We start from the raw sequence: 15,898 nt of genomic DNA, 5'->3' as shown, positions 1-15,898 counted from the left end.
TGTCAACAGCATGCGAGAGCTCCACTTCATTGTTGCTGTCACAAAGTAAGCTCAATCTCTAACGACTGTGGAAAAGAAAATTACTCCCATCAGGATAAATGTGCAATGCCTCTAACCCAAACAATTCTGCTCCAGCTTCCCACCTCAGCACTACACGTATGCCACATGGTTGTTGTTTTCTTTACATTATGATATATTATCATCACAATGTTAAGAACTGCAGCAAACAAAGAAGATGGAAGATCCTGGTAAACCTATACAACTTTTCATTACATGTTAAGTGACTCTAGGGTTGCACGTCTTTGTACTTCTTAAGAAGCAACCATGCAACTAGAATACAAATGACACAAGTCTCACTCGCATTAATAATTCCACCTTTTTTACATTAACAGATGACATGCTTTGAATCATAAAGTGGGGCTTTCTTAGGTGCTTTGTGAAAATGTTGAACAATGAAGCCTTCTTCATTGTTTAACTTTGAAAGCACAGCAGGCCAAAATCAAGAATTACTTCCTCTCTTGCTGGGGAATAAGAATCACAGAAATAGTTTCAGGGTGTCAAGCCTAAACAACACACCATCATATCTGACGCTTAAAATAATTTCTCACTCTCACCAGACAAAGTCAAGCTGACAGCAACCAGATTGCACTTCACAAGACAGATCAGTGAAGTAAGAAAAAGATGTCACCCTCTCTGTTTTTTTTTTATTATTAAACAAACACCAGGAGCATCTGACCAACACTCTAAGCTCTGTTATAATCAGAAATGTCAAAAAGTCTTTAAAAAAAAAAAGATATCCATAGGTGAGGTCCAGTAACTTACTCAGTGCCACAACATCTTTTAGTTTACGGCGTAGATTAAGACTTATCATTTGACACGATGACACCTGGATGTGAGGTATCATTCAGTAAAGAAATATTGTATTGAGTTTTAACAGGACATATTTCACAGCTTAAGAAAAAACACTGAACTGAATAGATGGAAAATGGGAGAAATTGTTGGCTTTAAGTTGGACTCCAAGCTTATAAGAAGGGGATCATTTGATGCCCTCTACAGAAAGAATGTAACTACCAACAAATCACATTTTAATACACGTGTGGGTTGAATAAATGTTTTTTTTTTTTTTAGTAAATCATTAAAAATGCGTTCGTGTGTCATGCATGATTAAGTTGGTATTCAAAAAGAACATTTAATTCCATTAAAATGTGCTGCATAATATTTTTTTAAAGATTCCCCATTTTCTCTAATGGCTTAAATCATAGGATGCAATTATCACAGTGTGCGGGCTTAGAGCTGAGACTTTATTGCCGTTTATTTTCATTTCTGTTGAACAGAAAAAAAAAAACGGATTGCATGTGACGCAACACCTTCTTTTTTTGTTTTGCCTAAAGGCACACTATGGCCAGACAGAAATCACTTCAGGACACTGAGCGTTGAAAATTAAAGGTTGGGTGACAATACGCCTATCTAAACAAGTCTAATTTACCAAAATATTCAAGTAAGACGTGAAGGAAACCTGTTAATTCTTAGAGTTTTATCCATTAACACGTGTTTTGCCATTCGTTTGCTTGCTCCAGGGGAGACGATTATTCAGATCAATTATCCATGTAATATAGCCTGCTCTGCACCATCATCCACACTTTGATGATAAGCAGGGCAGAATGATCACTTTTCACATTAGGAAAAACACAAATAAATGCACAGCTTCACATTTTTCTTTTATAAATTGAGGCAGAACTGGAGGCTCCGAGTAGGGGTGCAGATTATTAAAAAACCTCAGATTCTGTTGGAAGTAATGGGCTCATATTTCTTTTTTGATACACCATTTTCCTAACACTCTTCCAGAGCTTTAGTATCTCTCGTATATCATCTAAATCAGGTATGAGCAAATCAGGCAGCAGGAAACCATCTGACAAGCTAAATGTAGGGCCCTGATGGTGAGCCGGCATGGGCAAGTTATCCAGATTAATCAAGATATACCAACATTTTTAAAAGGTTAAATGGTTTCAAAAGAGCAAATATTAAGTCAGCTAGTTTAATTAAATGCCAAAGACAGTGGCTAAGTTCAAATAGATCGAATGGTATCCCCCTAGCTCCTGTTCCTTTAACTTTTCAGGGGTCAACAGTAAGAACATTACTACAGATAGAACAGGAACTTCTGAATGGTTTGCAGAATCGAGGCAAGCTTTAGCCTTCTCGACATCAGTACACAACACAAATACATTCAGGTGATGCTAGTCAAATTGGGAATACAGTTAAAAAAAAACTATGAAAAGGGTTGCACAAATGTAGAAAATGGCTAATTATCTCTTTTAGAAAACCCAAACATGGAGATGTGTACATCTGCATGTGTAGACGTGAAGAAATAATAATTTCTCATTCATTTTTAAGGTGAGTTATGCTTATACGTCCTGTCATGTAAAGGATTGCTGTATTCCTGATGGCTCCTTGGTGCCAGTTAGGAATCTTGTAAACTCTCTAGGCTAAAGGAACTATAATATATATAAAAAGAGAACAATGGAAAAAAAATCATAATATGATGTGCTTAAAATCCAATTTTACTTAAAAACACTACTAAATTAGCGGCTGTGCTTCAAGAATAAGAAACTCAAGATCATATGTTTGCATATATAAATTCTTACTTGGGCTTTAATTTTGGTATCTTTGTGTTAAATTTTGACATTTATTTTTTTTTAGTGGCTCGTTTTTTTCAGCAGTAGGCTGACAGGAAAGTCAACCTGACAGGAATGGGGGTATGAGAGAGGGAGAGAGACACACGGCAAAGGACCACAGGCCGGATTCAAATTCGGGTCGCCTGCGTCGAGGACTAAGGCCTCCATACATGGGTCGTGTGCGCTAACCACTACGCCATCTGCATGCCCAAATTTTGACATTTATGTGTAAACTAGTTCAATTCTGAATAACGTGGCTCAAAGCCGTTTCACTTGCGCCCTCTATGGGTGGAAACGTGGCTACTGCAGTTGAATTTTCCAATTGGTTAAAACAGCAAAACTTGGTAACACATCAAAGTCCCACATTCTAGGAATAATGGTGCCTCTATTTACCTCAGACTGGAAAGTCCAAGTGGCTCCAGTTTGGTCATGCTGTCACTTATATTATCTACTGTTTGTATGTGGCCATGACAATGACAAAAGCACTGTTCTATGTGGCATACTAATTGTCAATGTAACACACCATGAAAGCATCACACTCAGATACATGAAGAGTATTTGAGAACAGATCTCGTTCCCTAGAAAATTCAGTAGTAGCCACTCTGTACTTTGTAATATATTTTTCTATATACTTGGCTTTATATTTCATTTACAAACATTGCAAACACAGCACTAAGAGATAACACGAATAACAGCATTGGAACCATGACTGGTCTGCAGCCTTCATGCCCTGGAAAGGTTTTGTTTTCAAAATGTAAATAAAATATTTACATTGAGTATTTTATTGCACCCAACATCCTTTTGATGCCTACAGCACTGCACCACAGTTGTATTTAGCTTCCTCTCTCCTGTTACCGGGTAAAGTACATGACTCATCATCGACATTTTGAAATTGCACTAAGAAATTGACCAATAATTTTCATGCAGACGTTCATTTTATCTTGAAATTAATCTTTACCATAACCATTCATGTTAATTATGTTTCTGTTTCCATTTTATTTTTGTTATGGCAGTGAGATAAAGTTAATTTACAGTGTAATGCAAAAGATTCCAATATCAACTCAGTCCTGAAAACAGTTATTTCACAATAAAACTGCTCTCTTACCTGTGATACATTGAAACTGACCATCCTCTCGTCGAATAGTGAAGGCCTCACCTGGGTTTACCTGCACCAGGATTACCTGACAAGACACAAAAACTGTTTTAAACATTAGCCAAAAACAACAGCATATATTTACACGTTTTGAACAGAAAGACTGAAGCAAATCTACAGTCTGAGAAAGACTAGTTTTTAAATAACCCTTAAATCATATCTAATCTAGAGTTATAGTCCAAATACTAAAATAAAAAAGAGGTGTATTTTTTTAAACTCAAAATGCTTTAAATACTCTCTTCACGGTTAGTTTCAACCTGCATCAATCCATAGCATGCACATTCATCTTAAGCTTGGTAAAAATGTCCTAATATCTAATCAGTTTCTGTCAGACTCAGAACTTCTGTCTTTATCAACGGACTTGCATCACAATTTCATTTTTTATGATTTATCAGTTTTCAGAGAAAAAAAAATTGTAATTAATGAACAAATAATACCCCGGCACATCTGCTGTTACACTCAATGGAAGTTTCTTAGTAAAACACAAACGACTTGCTAAGACAGCTTAAATTGGTCAAATAGAAGGACTGAATTTTGGAAATAAGTTGCACTTAACTAGCTGGGGTAAAATCATAGTTTGAAAACAAAAATCAGACAAATCAGAGTTAGGGACATATGCTTTGATGCATTAATAGCAAAAATCTTGAAACAACTCATTATTTGGGCGAATTCAAAACCCCATGCTCCTTCCCTGGTTTAGTGTTATCACTTTATGAACAAAGAAATTTTAAAGTTAAAACCACAGAGAAAACTAGAAAGTGGCATCTGCTATGGGTGGTTAATCGGTTCATCTCTGATAAAAAAAACAAACAAACAGACATATTGGACAAAATAAAAGAATTACAAAATCTCAGATCTGCCATAATATAAACACTCTGCTCAACTGTAAACAAATGCAATCACTGTAAACAAAAAATGTATAATCTTAGAGTAAACAATTTAACTTTTGACCCTAATTTCATATTACTGAATATGTAGAGAAACATTAAGATACAATTATTTTATTAAATGTAATCAGCCCTGTTCTAAAAACATATTATGAAAAGATACGGTTCAATTAGCTCATCCTTGTAAAGTCATATAAAGCATAATGAGGTTGTTTTGTTGCCTGGCACTGTGTGTGGGCGCTTATCGGTACCTCACTCTTGTGGAAGTCGCTGTCATAGAATCTACACTCCTCTGGCAAAGGGCTTTGTCTATGGTTGTCTTCAAACACTGAAATCATCAGCACCTCCATCTCTGACAGTGATCCCATTCATGTGCTCAGGGAGAATAAGAAGAAGCCTTAAGACTGCCCGACACAGAGTCTCATACGGTCATACGAACCCACACAAAGCAGCGTCAGCAGTGTGTGTAGTGCGATGGTGGGAAAAGGTGGGAGGGGCGAAGTCTAATTCAATCAAAGTCTGAGCACTTCATTCAGGAACATGTGAGGCTTTGTCGTTTGTTTTACTTATTTAGAAAGAAAAGATTTAAAAAAAAAAGATGTAGCATGTTTTCAAATGGAAAAAAATGCAGCTTTAAAATCAATGAAAAAATACAATCAAAGGAAAAAAAACATTTATGAAAAATCATACAGCTACTTACTGTTCCCCGCATTGCTTTCCTTCATTCAAGCGTTACTATTCACGCTGTCAAAGACAGGAAAGGGTTCTCCAGGGTCTATCAAACCCTTCAGAACTTCACCGAGCTCTCATAATAGATCACATGACCTGCGAAACCAAGACATCTGACCAAGCTCATCTTCTGTAATCTTCACTTCATCCACTCCTCTGTTAAGTCCAGGAAGAGACAGAAAAGAAATCTGGAGGCTGTGTTTCCTGCACTGGATGAAGCCTTTATGCAAAGCGTAGCATGAAACTCATGGTTCGCTCAGCCTGGCTTAGCTGCATCTGCTCCTGCCGTGGCTGCAGCAGCCTCCCTGCTGCATGTATCCACAGCAACCCTTTCAACAATCCACAGCGACGTCTTTACCAAACCTCCACAGAGCGGATTGGAGAAAAAAAATCTTATCAGTGCTGGCCACTCTTCGGAAGTGGAAGATGAGCTCAGGAGAAGAAGACCAAAAAATGAGAAACACTTTTTAGATGATGCCTTACTTTGCTATTCAGTTTCCTTCTTTGCCTCTTTTACAGACTACGTGTCAGCTCAGCTAATTCCTGCTGGGCTCTTTAACGTGGTTCATTTCAATAGCATTCCATCAGGGTGTGATCATAGCACTGCTGAGCCGGTAAAGGTATAAGGGGTCCAAAGCGTGGGGAGTCCTTTGTTCTGTCTTTTTCACAACAACAACAATTGCGTGAGGGAGCTAAGCAGCCCACGCAGCTTCTGAGGCTGACATATAGGACTACGCTACAGTCCCTCTCCTTCTCTCTCTCTCTCTCTTCTCTCCCTCCCCCTCACACTCCCTCTGGTTTGCTCTCTCTCCCCCTCTCATTCACAGAGCGACATGCTTACATCCTCTTAATACTCCTGATCAATACGGAGACGAGGTAGAGAGAGTTCAGTTGCAGAGCTCTGCTGCTTCTCACAACTGTAGTCTTGAGTTCCACGATGTTTTCTCAAAGATCACAAAGCAGCACACTCTCAGTCAAAACAAAGCAGTTATTTGTATAGTTACGACACACACAGCTTGAAAGTTCCTCACTAACATCTGCTCTCATTTAGTCTGAATGGATGGCGTCTTAAAGCAACAGGGTTGATCACCCGACTAGTATTTGCTAAATTGGCATGCACTCTGATACGCCTGTGTAAAAGGTGCACCAAGTTGTTCTACAAAATGAAACCTGTTTTTTTACTCTTGGGAAAACACATATCATTGATTGATGCAATTATAGAAAAGAAAAGCCAGAAGCAGTAAAGCTTAAAAGGCAAAACAACCTCAGGGAAATATAGAGCCAGATTAATTATTGAACAGGAATGTTTACACAGCAGTCTCATTCACTGGACTTTAAATAGTCTTCAATTTATTAATCTAATTTGCGAAACAATCACACAGTGAAATTAATTCACTTGCCTTGTTCTAATACCCTCTAATGTTTTGCCTTGTATAACCAGCAAATTTCAATCCTTTTTGGTGGTATCTTATGTGATGAGCCAACGGGTGGAAGGAAAATGACAGTGTTGACTGACTGATATCGAAGGTCATAAAATGACCAATAGGCATGTACTCAAACTGACAGGTGTTATGTGTGGCATACGACAGCGTTTCTTCTGTTTGATGCCAAGTTGACCTTCTGCTATGCAGCTGGTTCTTCTCTGCTCACAGACGGAACAGCAGGGAAACGCTCTGACCATTTACAAGATGTTAAAGCTCAGGCTTTACAAACAAATAGCCAGAGATTTCCCTCATAGTGTCCAATGGACTGTAGATTTGGTAGATTACAAGGACACAGAAAAAAAGCTAAAACAAACAAAAGTGTGAGTTGACATTTTTTTTCTTTTAATGCTAGAAAATGTTTGGTGTGCACCACAAAAAATTTTATATTTTCAGAAGGTCAAAAGTATAACATACTGAAATTTGCAGTTTGTCTTTGCACTTCCTACACACAATGCAAATGTTGAGGGGGTTTCCCCTCTGATTCAGAGCCGGTGGACCAAGGAGAGGTGCTAGTTTCTGTTGAGTCACTGATGGCCATTTAGCTTGTGGAATAAAATGCTTAAGACACTTATTGCAAAAACTTGTTTATTTGGTCAGCAAACAAACAAACAAAAACTAAGTATTAGCACAATATTATATACAACAAAAAAGATGAATAAATATTGGCAACTGAAGAGTACAGTTGTGAGACTTATGTACTCATCTCTGATGTTGAAAAGATTTACATTTAGAAATTTGATCATGTAAAATTCTGTTTTTGTTTGTTTTGTTTTTTTGATATTAAATCAGAATATTCTCTGCCACATTTAATACCAGAAATCTAGAAAAAGATCAAAAGCAATTATCTCTGCTGAACACCTTGGAATAGTGTTTAGATGTTGTCTTTATTTACCGCTTAAACCTTAGAGGATTTCTCCCATTTCTTCTTTGTGGCAAATAAGAAATATCTTAGGTCAAATATAGCAAATATATAATTTTTCTCAAGGAAAATATTCTTACTTACTCTGTAAACTTTGACTTTGGAGAATTCTTCCAAAAGAGTAAAAAAAAAACAAAAAAAAACACAAACCACTGGACACTTGACTCTCTTCACAAAAATGGCTTCTTTCACACCCCTCTAAAGCCACCTGTCTTCTTTGTCCAAAATGTCAACATTCTGAGTATTTGAACAGAGGAATATTCACATTTTGGACAAAGAGGACAGTGGACTGTAAAGTTTGGAACTGCACGTTAATCCAGACATTTTGAATTGAGAAAGCTTCCTGGTTGGGAAGCGAAATGTCTTCAATCTTGGAAAACCAAGTCAAGTGGTTTGTTTTTCTTAACACTTTTGGAATGACTATGGCCTGGATGACTGGGAATCTTCCCCACCATTTAGAAAATACCCAAGTTTCAGCTGTTTATCCAATCTGAACGCTGATTTTGTGTTAATATAAAATGGCCTAAAAACAAACTCAGTGGTAAAAATTATTTTATAAAAAGTTCAGTTATACAGCAAAATATGCATGGACAGACAAGTAGGATGAAGACTCAAACTAATGTGTACGCTTTTGTTTAAGCCCCTTTAGAAGATTTCTACTTTTTAAAATGACATGGGAAAGAAAAGAATAGAAATCTTATTTTCTCAGAATAATAGTTTAGATTTTTGTTAGTTTAAAACAGCATGCCCAAAAAGTGAGCTATAATAGTACTAAGTCATTTTCTGAAAAAGAAGGGTCATTATTTCAATCAATTTTAGATCTTAAAAGTCAGCTTAATATTTATTGAAGATTAATTTGTAGATAAATGTATAAGTTTAAGGGTGCTCTGTTTTTGTTGCTGTGTAAATCTTCACATTTTCTTGTAAACCCTTTTCCCTCTGCAATATCTGGCCTAAAACCAAATTAATAATGCCCTCTATGGATTGAAACACACCTACTGATGTTAAAATTTCCAATTGGTTACAACTGTTCAGCTTGGTACATGTCTATGTCACAGCCCCGTTTAGGTATGATGGCACATTCATTTGACCTCGCAACTGAAAAGTCTGTAATCTCTGAGCTAATAGCTTTCATAGTTCAAGTATAATACTAACCATTAGTAAGCACGGCATTTTAATTTAGCTACCTAAATGAACTCTTTCCCTTGTCTGCCCACTTAACCCCTCCCTCATTCTTCCATTTGGTCATATCTCCAGGCATTGCCCACTTTGATGGCAGCTTTCAAAAATGGCTTTGGTGGAATGGTTATTCTTTTCCATGGGGTTTAGTTACTTTTTTTATTTTTTACTTATAAAAGCCAACCTAAGGTTTAGTATTTCATGTTTTATTTAAACTAAACCATAACGGACTAAACATAATAGCAGTGTTTGAGGGCTTGGACGAGTGTTCTTTTTCTGGCAAATTAAAATACGATAATTCTATTCCAACCTAATTAATTAGAAACTGAACATTTTCCAGATACCTTTATTCTTTGTCATCTACAAGTTTGATCATTTTCATTAAAGCTTTCAATCTAGTTTAGCACATAACTTTTGCAAATCAATTCTTACCTCCAGGTCTTGTTAAAATATTTGCATTGTGTATCAACCCACAGCCCACCAATTATTTTATTAACATTTACAAACACTTTAATTTGTGTTTTTGATTCAGTAATTTGAATTAGGGTGATTTGGTAAACAAGTTAGTGTAAAAATGAACTTTATGCAAAAATCTTTGCAAAGTTTTCAGCTGCTGTGAAAATGGGGAGCTGCCACAAAAAACAACCAGTTTTCAAATGTGTTGGTAAAGTAAGCTTAAATTATGTTTTTGTTTTGTTTTTTCAGATATTGTCATTTTTATGAGAATGTGAAACAGATGGTTTGCTAGCTTGCTAGCTGTCCTCCTTGATGTAATGCTTGTTATTGCTGTAAATCTCATATTTTCAATAAATATGTAAAAACTATTCTTACTGCATGAAGTAAAAGTGCAGAAAAGATGGGAATCAGTAACACAGAGTGGGAGTAGCAATAAAACAAAACGGAGTACAGAGTTTTAATATCTTAGGGGTTTGATTTGCATTAACATTTATTCATATTTCTGACATTTACATTAAGATTGTAAATTGTATGTAGTTTGGTTTTCTTGTATGTAAAGGAAGATCTAAAGGCTGAAAAGCTCCTTTTGGAATTGGATGATGAGAAGAAAACTGTGCAGCAAGAGACTGAGGGAAAAGCACAACATGAGTCTGAGGAAGATGGTGACGAGTCTGACAAATTGGACAATCAAACTTTCATCTTACTAAGGAAAAGAAAAAGGAAAGGAAGAGTGAAGAGAATGATGAGGTTCTGTCAGGTGTAGAGGTTTCTACTCAGAGATCCAAGCAGAGAAATGGGCAGTGATGCTCAGCTCAAAGTCCTGATTTCTGACACATTATGGAGCAGGCCTACTCCATTGTTGTTCTGTTTTGAGCTTTTAATTCATTTTGAACATAGACAAGGGTTAGTCAAACACACATGTCAATAAGCAGTTGCCTAATGTTGCTTGTAATTTTGGAATAAAGGCAGCTTTGGCTCTGCTTGAAGGTATCGCCAATGGAAAAGTCTGGAAGAACTTGTCAGAAATGGTTCTGTCCTGCTGGCACAACATGATAGGGTGGTTAATTGGCCAGTTTAGATTGTTCGGGGAAATTATTTTGCAACTCTGCGTGGAAGTGCCCCAACTATTACAAAAGGAAACAAGGGGAAACTGTTACAGTTTGCTATGAAGCACAGTGATCTGCTAAAAGATGTTTGGATTTTATATAGACAGCCAACAAACTATATTTTCAGACAGCTCCTTTAATGAGTCACTGGTGTTATTTAGGAGTTGATTTGTACTTCACTACAAGTATCCCTCATGGTGTGGACATTGGCAAGCAACTGGCTGAACTGATGTCCTTCTTCACCCGGGGCCCATAGTGCCTCTAATCTAGATGCCTCCTGTTGCGCACAAAGTTGTTGTAGAGAACCTATGCGTAAGCAGGGACTCGGATCCCATCACCCTCATGCTGCACCGCCTAGCTTTCTCTTGATCCGTCAATAAATGTCAACATAAATAACTCAGCGTGCCAAGTGTTATTAATGTCACTTGATGTTATACTGCTTACTACTTTTAGGGGAAGTATGGGCATTCAGCTCCTGGTGTGTTAACATTTGCCACCTCCAGACACTTTTTTTTTTTTTTTTTTTTTTACCAAATGGAAGAAATGAGTGCAAAAATTAAATTATACTACCGTATGTCCTGTTTTTATTTTTCCATTTCTTTTAACAATCACTCAATAACCTTTTTTTTTAGTGCCATACTTGTTGCCATGGCTGCATACCCTTTTATGCATGAGGCCCCATCATTTAAAAAGCAGTCATATTAAAACCCAATTATCAAAGTAAAAAAGCCGACTCACAATCACAAGTTGAGTTACCACTTAATGTATGTTTTATTTACAGTTTTCCTTAAAGAGCGCCCTCTAGAGATGCTCGATGATATAAGGTTACTGTATTCATAACCTGTGCCTACCAGGAATTAATAAATTAATAACTACTTCAAACTATATGCATACTAATTTAACATGCAAATATTATAATTAATAACATATTATCATAATATGTAGAATTTGCTAATACCTTTGTACAAGTTTTTGCTAACCATATTGTCTTCATTTATCTTAATGATCTTCATCAAAGTATACTGTGGCAAACCTCTAGGACTTTCAGGGTAGCTACATTTTTTTCTGAGATTAAATCACAGAGCTACATTCATTTACCAGGTGACTTCTGAAAGCAAAATGTTGCACCTGATTTTTTTATTACATTAAAGAAAAATCGTCTATATGATAATACACACCAGATTTCAGATTTTAACATGCAAACGCTACCGTTTGTTTTATCACGTTAGATCTCAAATAAATACATTAACAATTTTCTGATATAATATGAGAAAACGTAAAGTATGAGTTTGAATGCATACATGTGGTAGCTTTGAACAGGCAGTATTTTAGGCTATTAATTTATACAGATCATGACAAGAACTACAAAAAGAGAGGCTTAAGAAAGGTTTACCTTTGTTTAAGGACTTTACATCTAAAACAAGTTGATGCTGTATTAAATGACTCGGCCCCCTCTTGCTTCACAACCAAACCCAATAGGTTGTTTTAGCTCACCATCTACTTTTTGTTAAAATAATTTAAATGTTCTTTCATTTCCATCATTATTCTGGCCCAGAGGGAAACGCTACACTGGCTGTGGGCTTTTAATCAAAGATGTATGATTAATATCAGCAAACAAGACCTTTTTTCATCCGGACCACCAAAGAGCAACTTTAAAGACTTAAAGCTGGTGTTTTCACCGTCAAACACAAATGACTGGTTTAATGTCAATGACTAGTTGAATTACCACTGCAATCACTTTTTCTGGAAATTCCTTCACTAGGTTTTGGCTCCTTAGTCTTAAATGATTGGATAAACTATTTTGAATGCGTTTACCTTTATCCAATTTTGCCCAATTCACATCCCCACTAACACCCACAAACCACTTTACCTTTCACTGTAATTGCTCAATGTTTAATGGGCACTTCTCAGCACTTAAAATAAACTCTGAAATTGTTATGGAAATCTAATGGCTAGCCCTTAAACTGGAGGGTGGTCGTTTTAAAATTAAAAATAAAATTTAAAACAGCCTGGCAAGAAAAGCCAAGGCTTTTGTCAGGTATAGCCGGTTTTTATGTCCTATTAGAGGGAAGGTTTAAAAATGTATGCCTGGTGGATTAACCTGAAAGTTGTAGCAACAAGAAAGCTGTGTTGGACCCGAATATTTTAAACTATGATTTTAAACTTTTTATGACTGCTTCTTTTCTTTTTAAATCACCAACAAATACCTTATGTTAAACATTGTGGTGTTTTTTTCCCCCCATTTGAGGTTATTATATAAAGAAATCTCATAGTAGGCCATTCCTATTTGTTAATCTTAGAAGCATCACTTGGAAAGCTGATTTTCCTTTCATAAATCAAGAACAGGCTTATTATCATTATTAGGAAGTTAAAGGTCCTTCTTGTCATTATCAAAATTAAAGACAAACCAACAGCCAAGTGTCGCCTTCGGCCAGATTTTTAGACAAATAACATCTACATTCCTAAAGCACTTCTTTTGAAGTCTTAATCAATACATCAAAATGGCTACCTGAAAAATCAAATAATTTTTTTTACAATTCAACATTGATATTCTTAAATAAACATATGCACCAATCAAAAATAAATGTGTTACGCCTGGTCTAAATAGAGAAAAACATCATGAAAGTCCTTCTGCTATGAAATAGTCTTTGGCTTTGATGCTTACCGTGTGTCATCAAAATGTTGTTCTGCATGCCATGAAATCAGTAAAATAAAAATAAATTGAAAATATTATAAAAATAAATATTTATGCACCCAACTGGTGTAATTGTATTATTATTATTACAATAGTAACTCTTAAGAGCGGATTATACTTCTGAAACCGCACATATCAAATGTCGTTTGCGTCTGGTCGTGAACCAGTTTTGCTGGTATGCTTCTGCAAAGTCTGTCTTGAATTTCTAGGGATGGACAGCCTATTGGAGAACTCGCAAGAACTAACTTCTTTGGCGACACTGGCAGGAGTGTTTATTTTCCAACACAACATTTCTGAGGTATCGTACAAGTAGTTGTACTTCCAAACCTCCTCGATCAACCTTTCATCGTGGTTATATATTGTTATTATACTCCTTGGTTTTTTATAATGGCGCGCCCCACACTAAATCGAGAAGGACGACCGACCACACAGACAGCTGGAAAGGCATACCAAGGATCAATCAGAGCTGCTTTTTGTCTGCGTACTTCCACTTGAGGTCTGCGCGGGTTTGCAACCTTCTGACACTTACTCAGGATTTTTTTGAGGTGTGCGACGATGGTTCCAGAACCTGTGCGCGGGGGCCGTGATCGGGGGTCACGGACAGAGATAGATTTGACAGTTGAAGGGGCTACATGTCAGAAGTATAAATTGGCCTTTAGGGTTCAATCATACTGAAAGTGGATGTGGCAACCGAATCCATTGATTTCCATGTTGTCCCTATGCAAAGGCGCATTCAGGTGCGACTAAACGGTTAGCACTGCAAGTACAGGTGAGGTAGACCCACAGAGAGAGTGAAGTGAAATCGATTGGAACATGACGTTAAAGGAGCAACAACTAATAATGAATCGGAACAACAGACAAACTAGATAGAGCCCACATGGAAAATTCTGTTTGGTGTGAATGTAGCTTTGCAGATAGTTTTGCAAGGTTTACAGTTAGTTGAGAAACCCAGGATTGAAGCATCGTACTTATTTATCCCAAAGGTTGAAACCAGGGCTCAATGCAGGCCAGTCAAGGTTTTGCCCACTGAACCTTATATACATGCAGCCATGGAAGGAACATGAACATTCCAATTTGTTGACTTTGTGTAATCCAGTACTTTACTAATATAATAGTGTATCTATAAGGTATTCAGAACACAAAAGCAGAAAAACTGAAAAAAGGGAGGAGGGGCAAGCAAAGATTTATGTCCTTGTAAAAAAGGTAAGTTCCTCTTCTGATAACTGTACTTGAATATCTCAGTCCAAGTGTTTACAACTCCTTTACAACTTAGATAAAATAGAAAAAGTACCACCCAAATGTGAACAAATGACTCATATTTTGCTGTCAGAAAGATTAAATGTATGATTATTTAATCTGGCAAAAAAAGTCTGATTATGCTAAAGTCACACAAATAACCCAACAAGGCAATGAGGAAAAAAATGGCATTGTGAAAAATATATATATTAAAGTGTCCGGAAGTCAAGCACATATTCAAACCTTTGCAGAGATTTGCATCAGAGTAAAACTTTTAAGCAAAGACTGTGAGGATCAGCTAACTTACACTGTCATTCAGGAGGCCACTGCTGTGTTTTATTACCCCAGAGAATGGGCCTGCTCTCTGCTCATGACGGTTAGCTCTGACGTTTCTCAGCCACCGGTGACTCACAGTTCGGGTTTCTCACTATTTGTTCTTCCTAATTGTTTACCGTGCATTGATGCAACCTAGCAGCTGGGTGGACAGGAAACAAGAGCCAAATGACACAGGGAAAATCCTGCCAGGGTCGGAACTAGCCAGGAACCAACGCAATCTCTCTGCAGCTGATGGCATATACTTGCGTGTGCGGTGATGATTCAAGGCAATTTGATGATCCTTAACCCTGCAGGATCCCCTGGAAGTGTTGCGTAATGGCTCAGCAGGTAGCAAATACGGGACATTTTGATCTCTAGGGGTTGATATAACCGTTTGATTTTCCTATTAGACTAAAGACAAAAAATAGACTTGTCTTATTTATGATGAGCAATGATAATAGATATTAAAATGTAAAGAAATTATTATAATAATAATTTTAAAAAAAACAGAAATACACTAAAAGTAGGCACTAAGCCTCAAAGGAACATAAGACTTAAGTAAATACACTATAAAGCCAAAAATATTTGGCTGCCTGCCTTTACAGGAACTCTGATGACATCTTAACATTAATAGGCATGGTCCAATTGGTTGATGACTACCACATGCCAAGCAATAGCAACTTTAACTATTCTCTGAACATCACTTCATAGTTAGACGAGGAAAGCCGAACTGCAACATTTGCACTAATTCATCAGTTTAGTTAGGGTAGGGTCAGGAGTTTGTGCAAGCCAGCTAAGTATGAAGCTAATGAAGTAATTAAAAGATCAAAATACTTGGATTGGGTGGGCAACCCAATACTTTTTGTACAGCATTTGTGAATGGAGTAAATATCGTATTTACCGTATTTTCACTACCATAAGGCGCACCGGACTAAAAGGCGCACTCTCAGTTATGTGTCCCATTTCTGTATTTAACACACACATAAGGCGCACCGGACTATAAGGCGCACTCTCAGTTATGTGTCCCATTTCTGTATTTAACACACACATAAGGCGCACCGGACTAT

At 36.9% G+C, this 15,898-nt stretch overlaps 1 protein-coding gene across 4 annotated transcripts in view; it reads right to left on the bottom strand.

The window, feature by feature from the left end:
• Positions 1 to 15,898, bottom strand: part of fndc3a (fibronectin type III domain containing 3A) — a 71,026-nt gene that overhangs the window by 34,721 nt on the left and 20,407 nt on the right. For 2 of the 4 annotated variants that reach the window (XM_015391391.1, XM_015391392.1), the window contains exon 3: positions 3,778 to 3,853. In XM_015391391.1, the coding sequence (XP_015246877.1) occupies positions 3,778 to 3,853 (76 nt within the window). Of the gene's footprint in view, positions 1 to 3,777; positions 3,854 to 4,963; positions 5,078 to 5,412; positions 6,153 to 15,898 lie in introns of those variants that run through there. The other 2 variants (XM_015391393.1, XM_015391390.1) reach the window with 2 other exon arrangements.

This window comes from Cyprinodon variegatus, unplaced genomic scaffold, assembly GCF_000732505.1.
Source record: "Cyprinodon variegatus isolate N-32 unplaced genomic scaffold, C_variegatus-1.0 Scaffold539, whole genome shotgun sequence".
NCBI lineage: Eukaryota > Metazoa > Chordata > Actinopteri > Cyprinodontiformes > Cyprinodontidae > Cyprinodon > Cyprinodon variegatus.
This window is presented reverse-complemented; position numbering and strand designations above follow the sequence as displayed.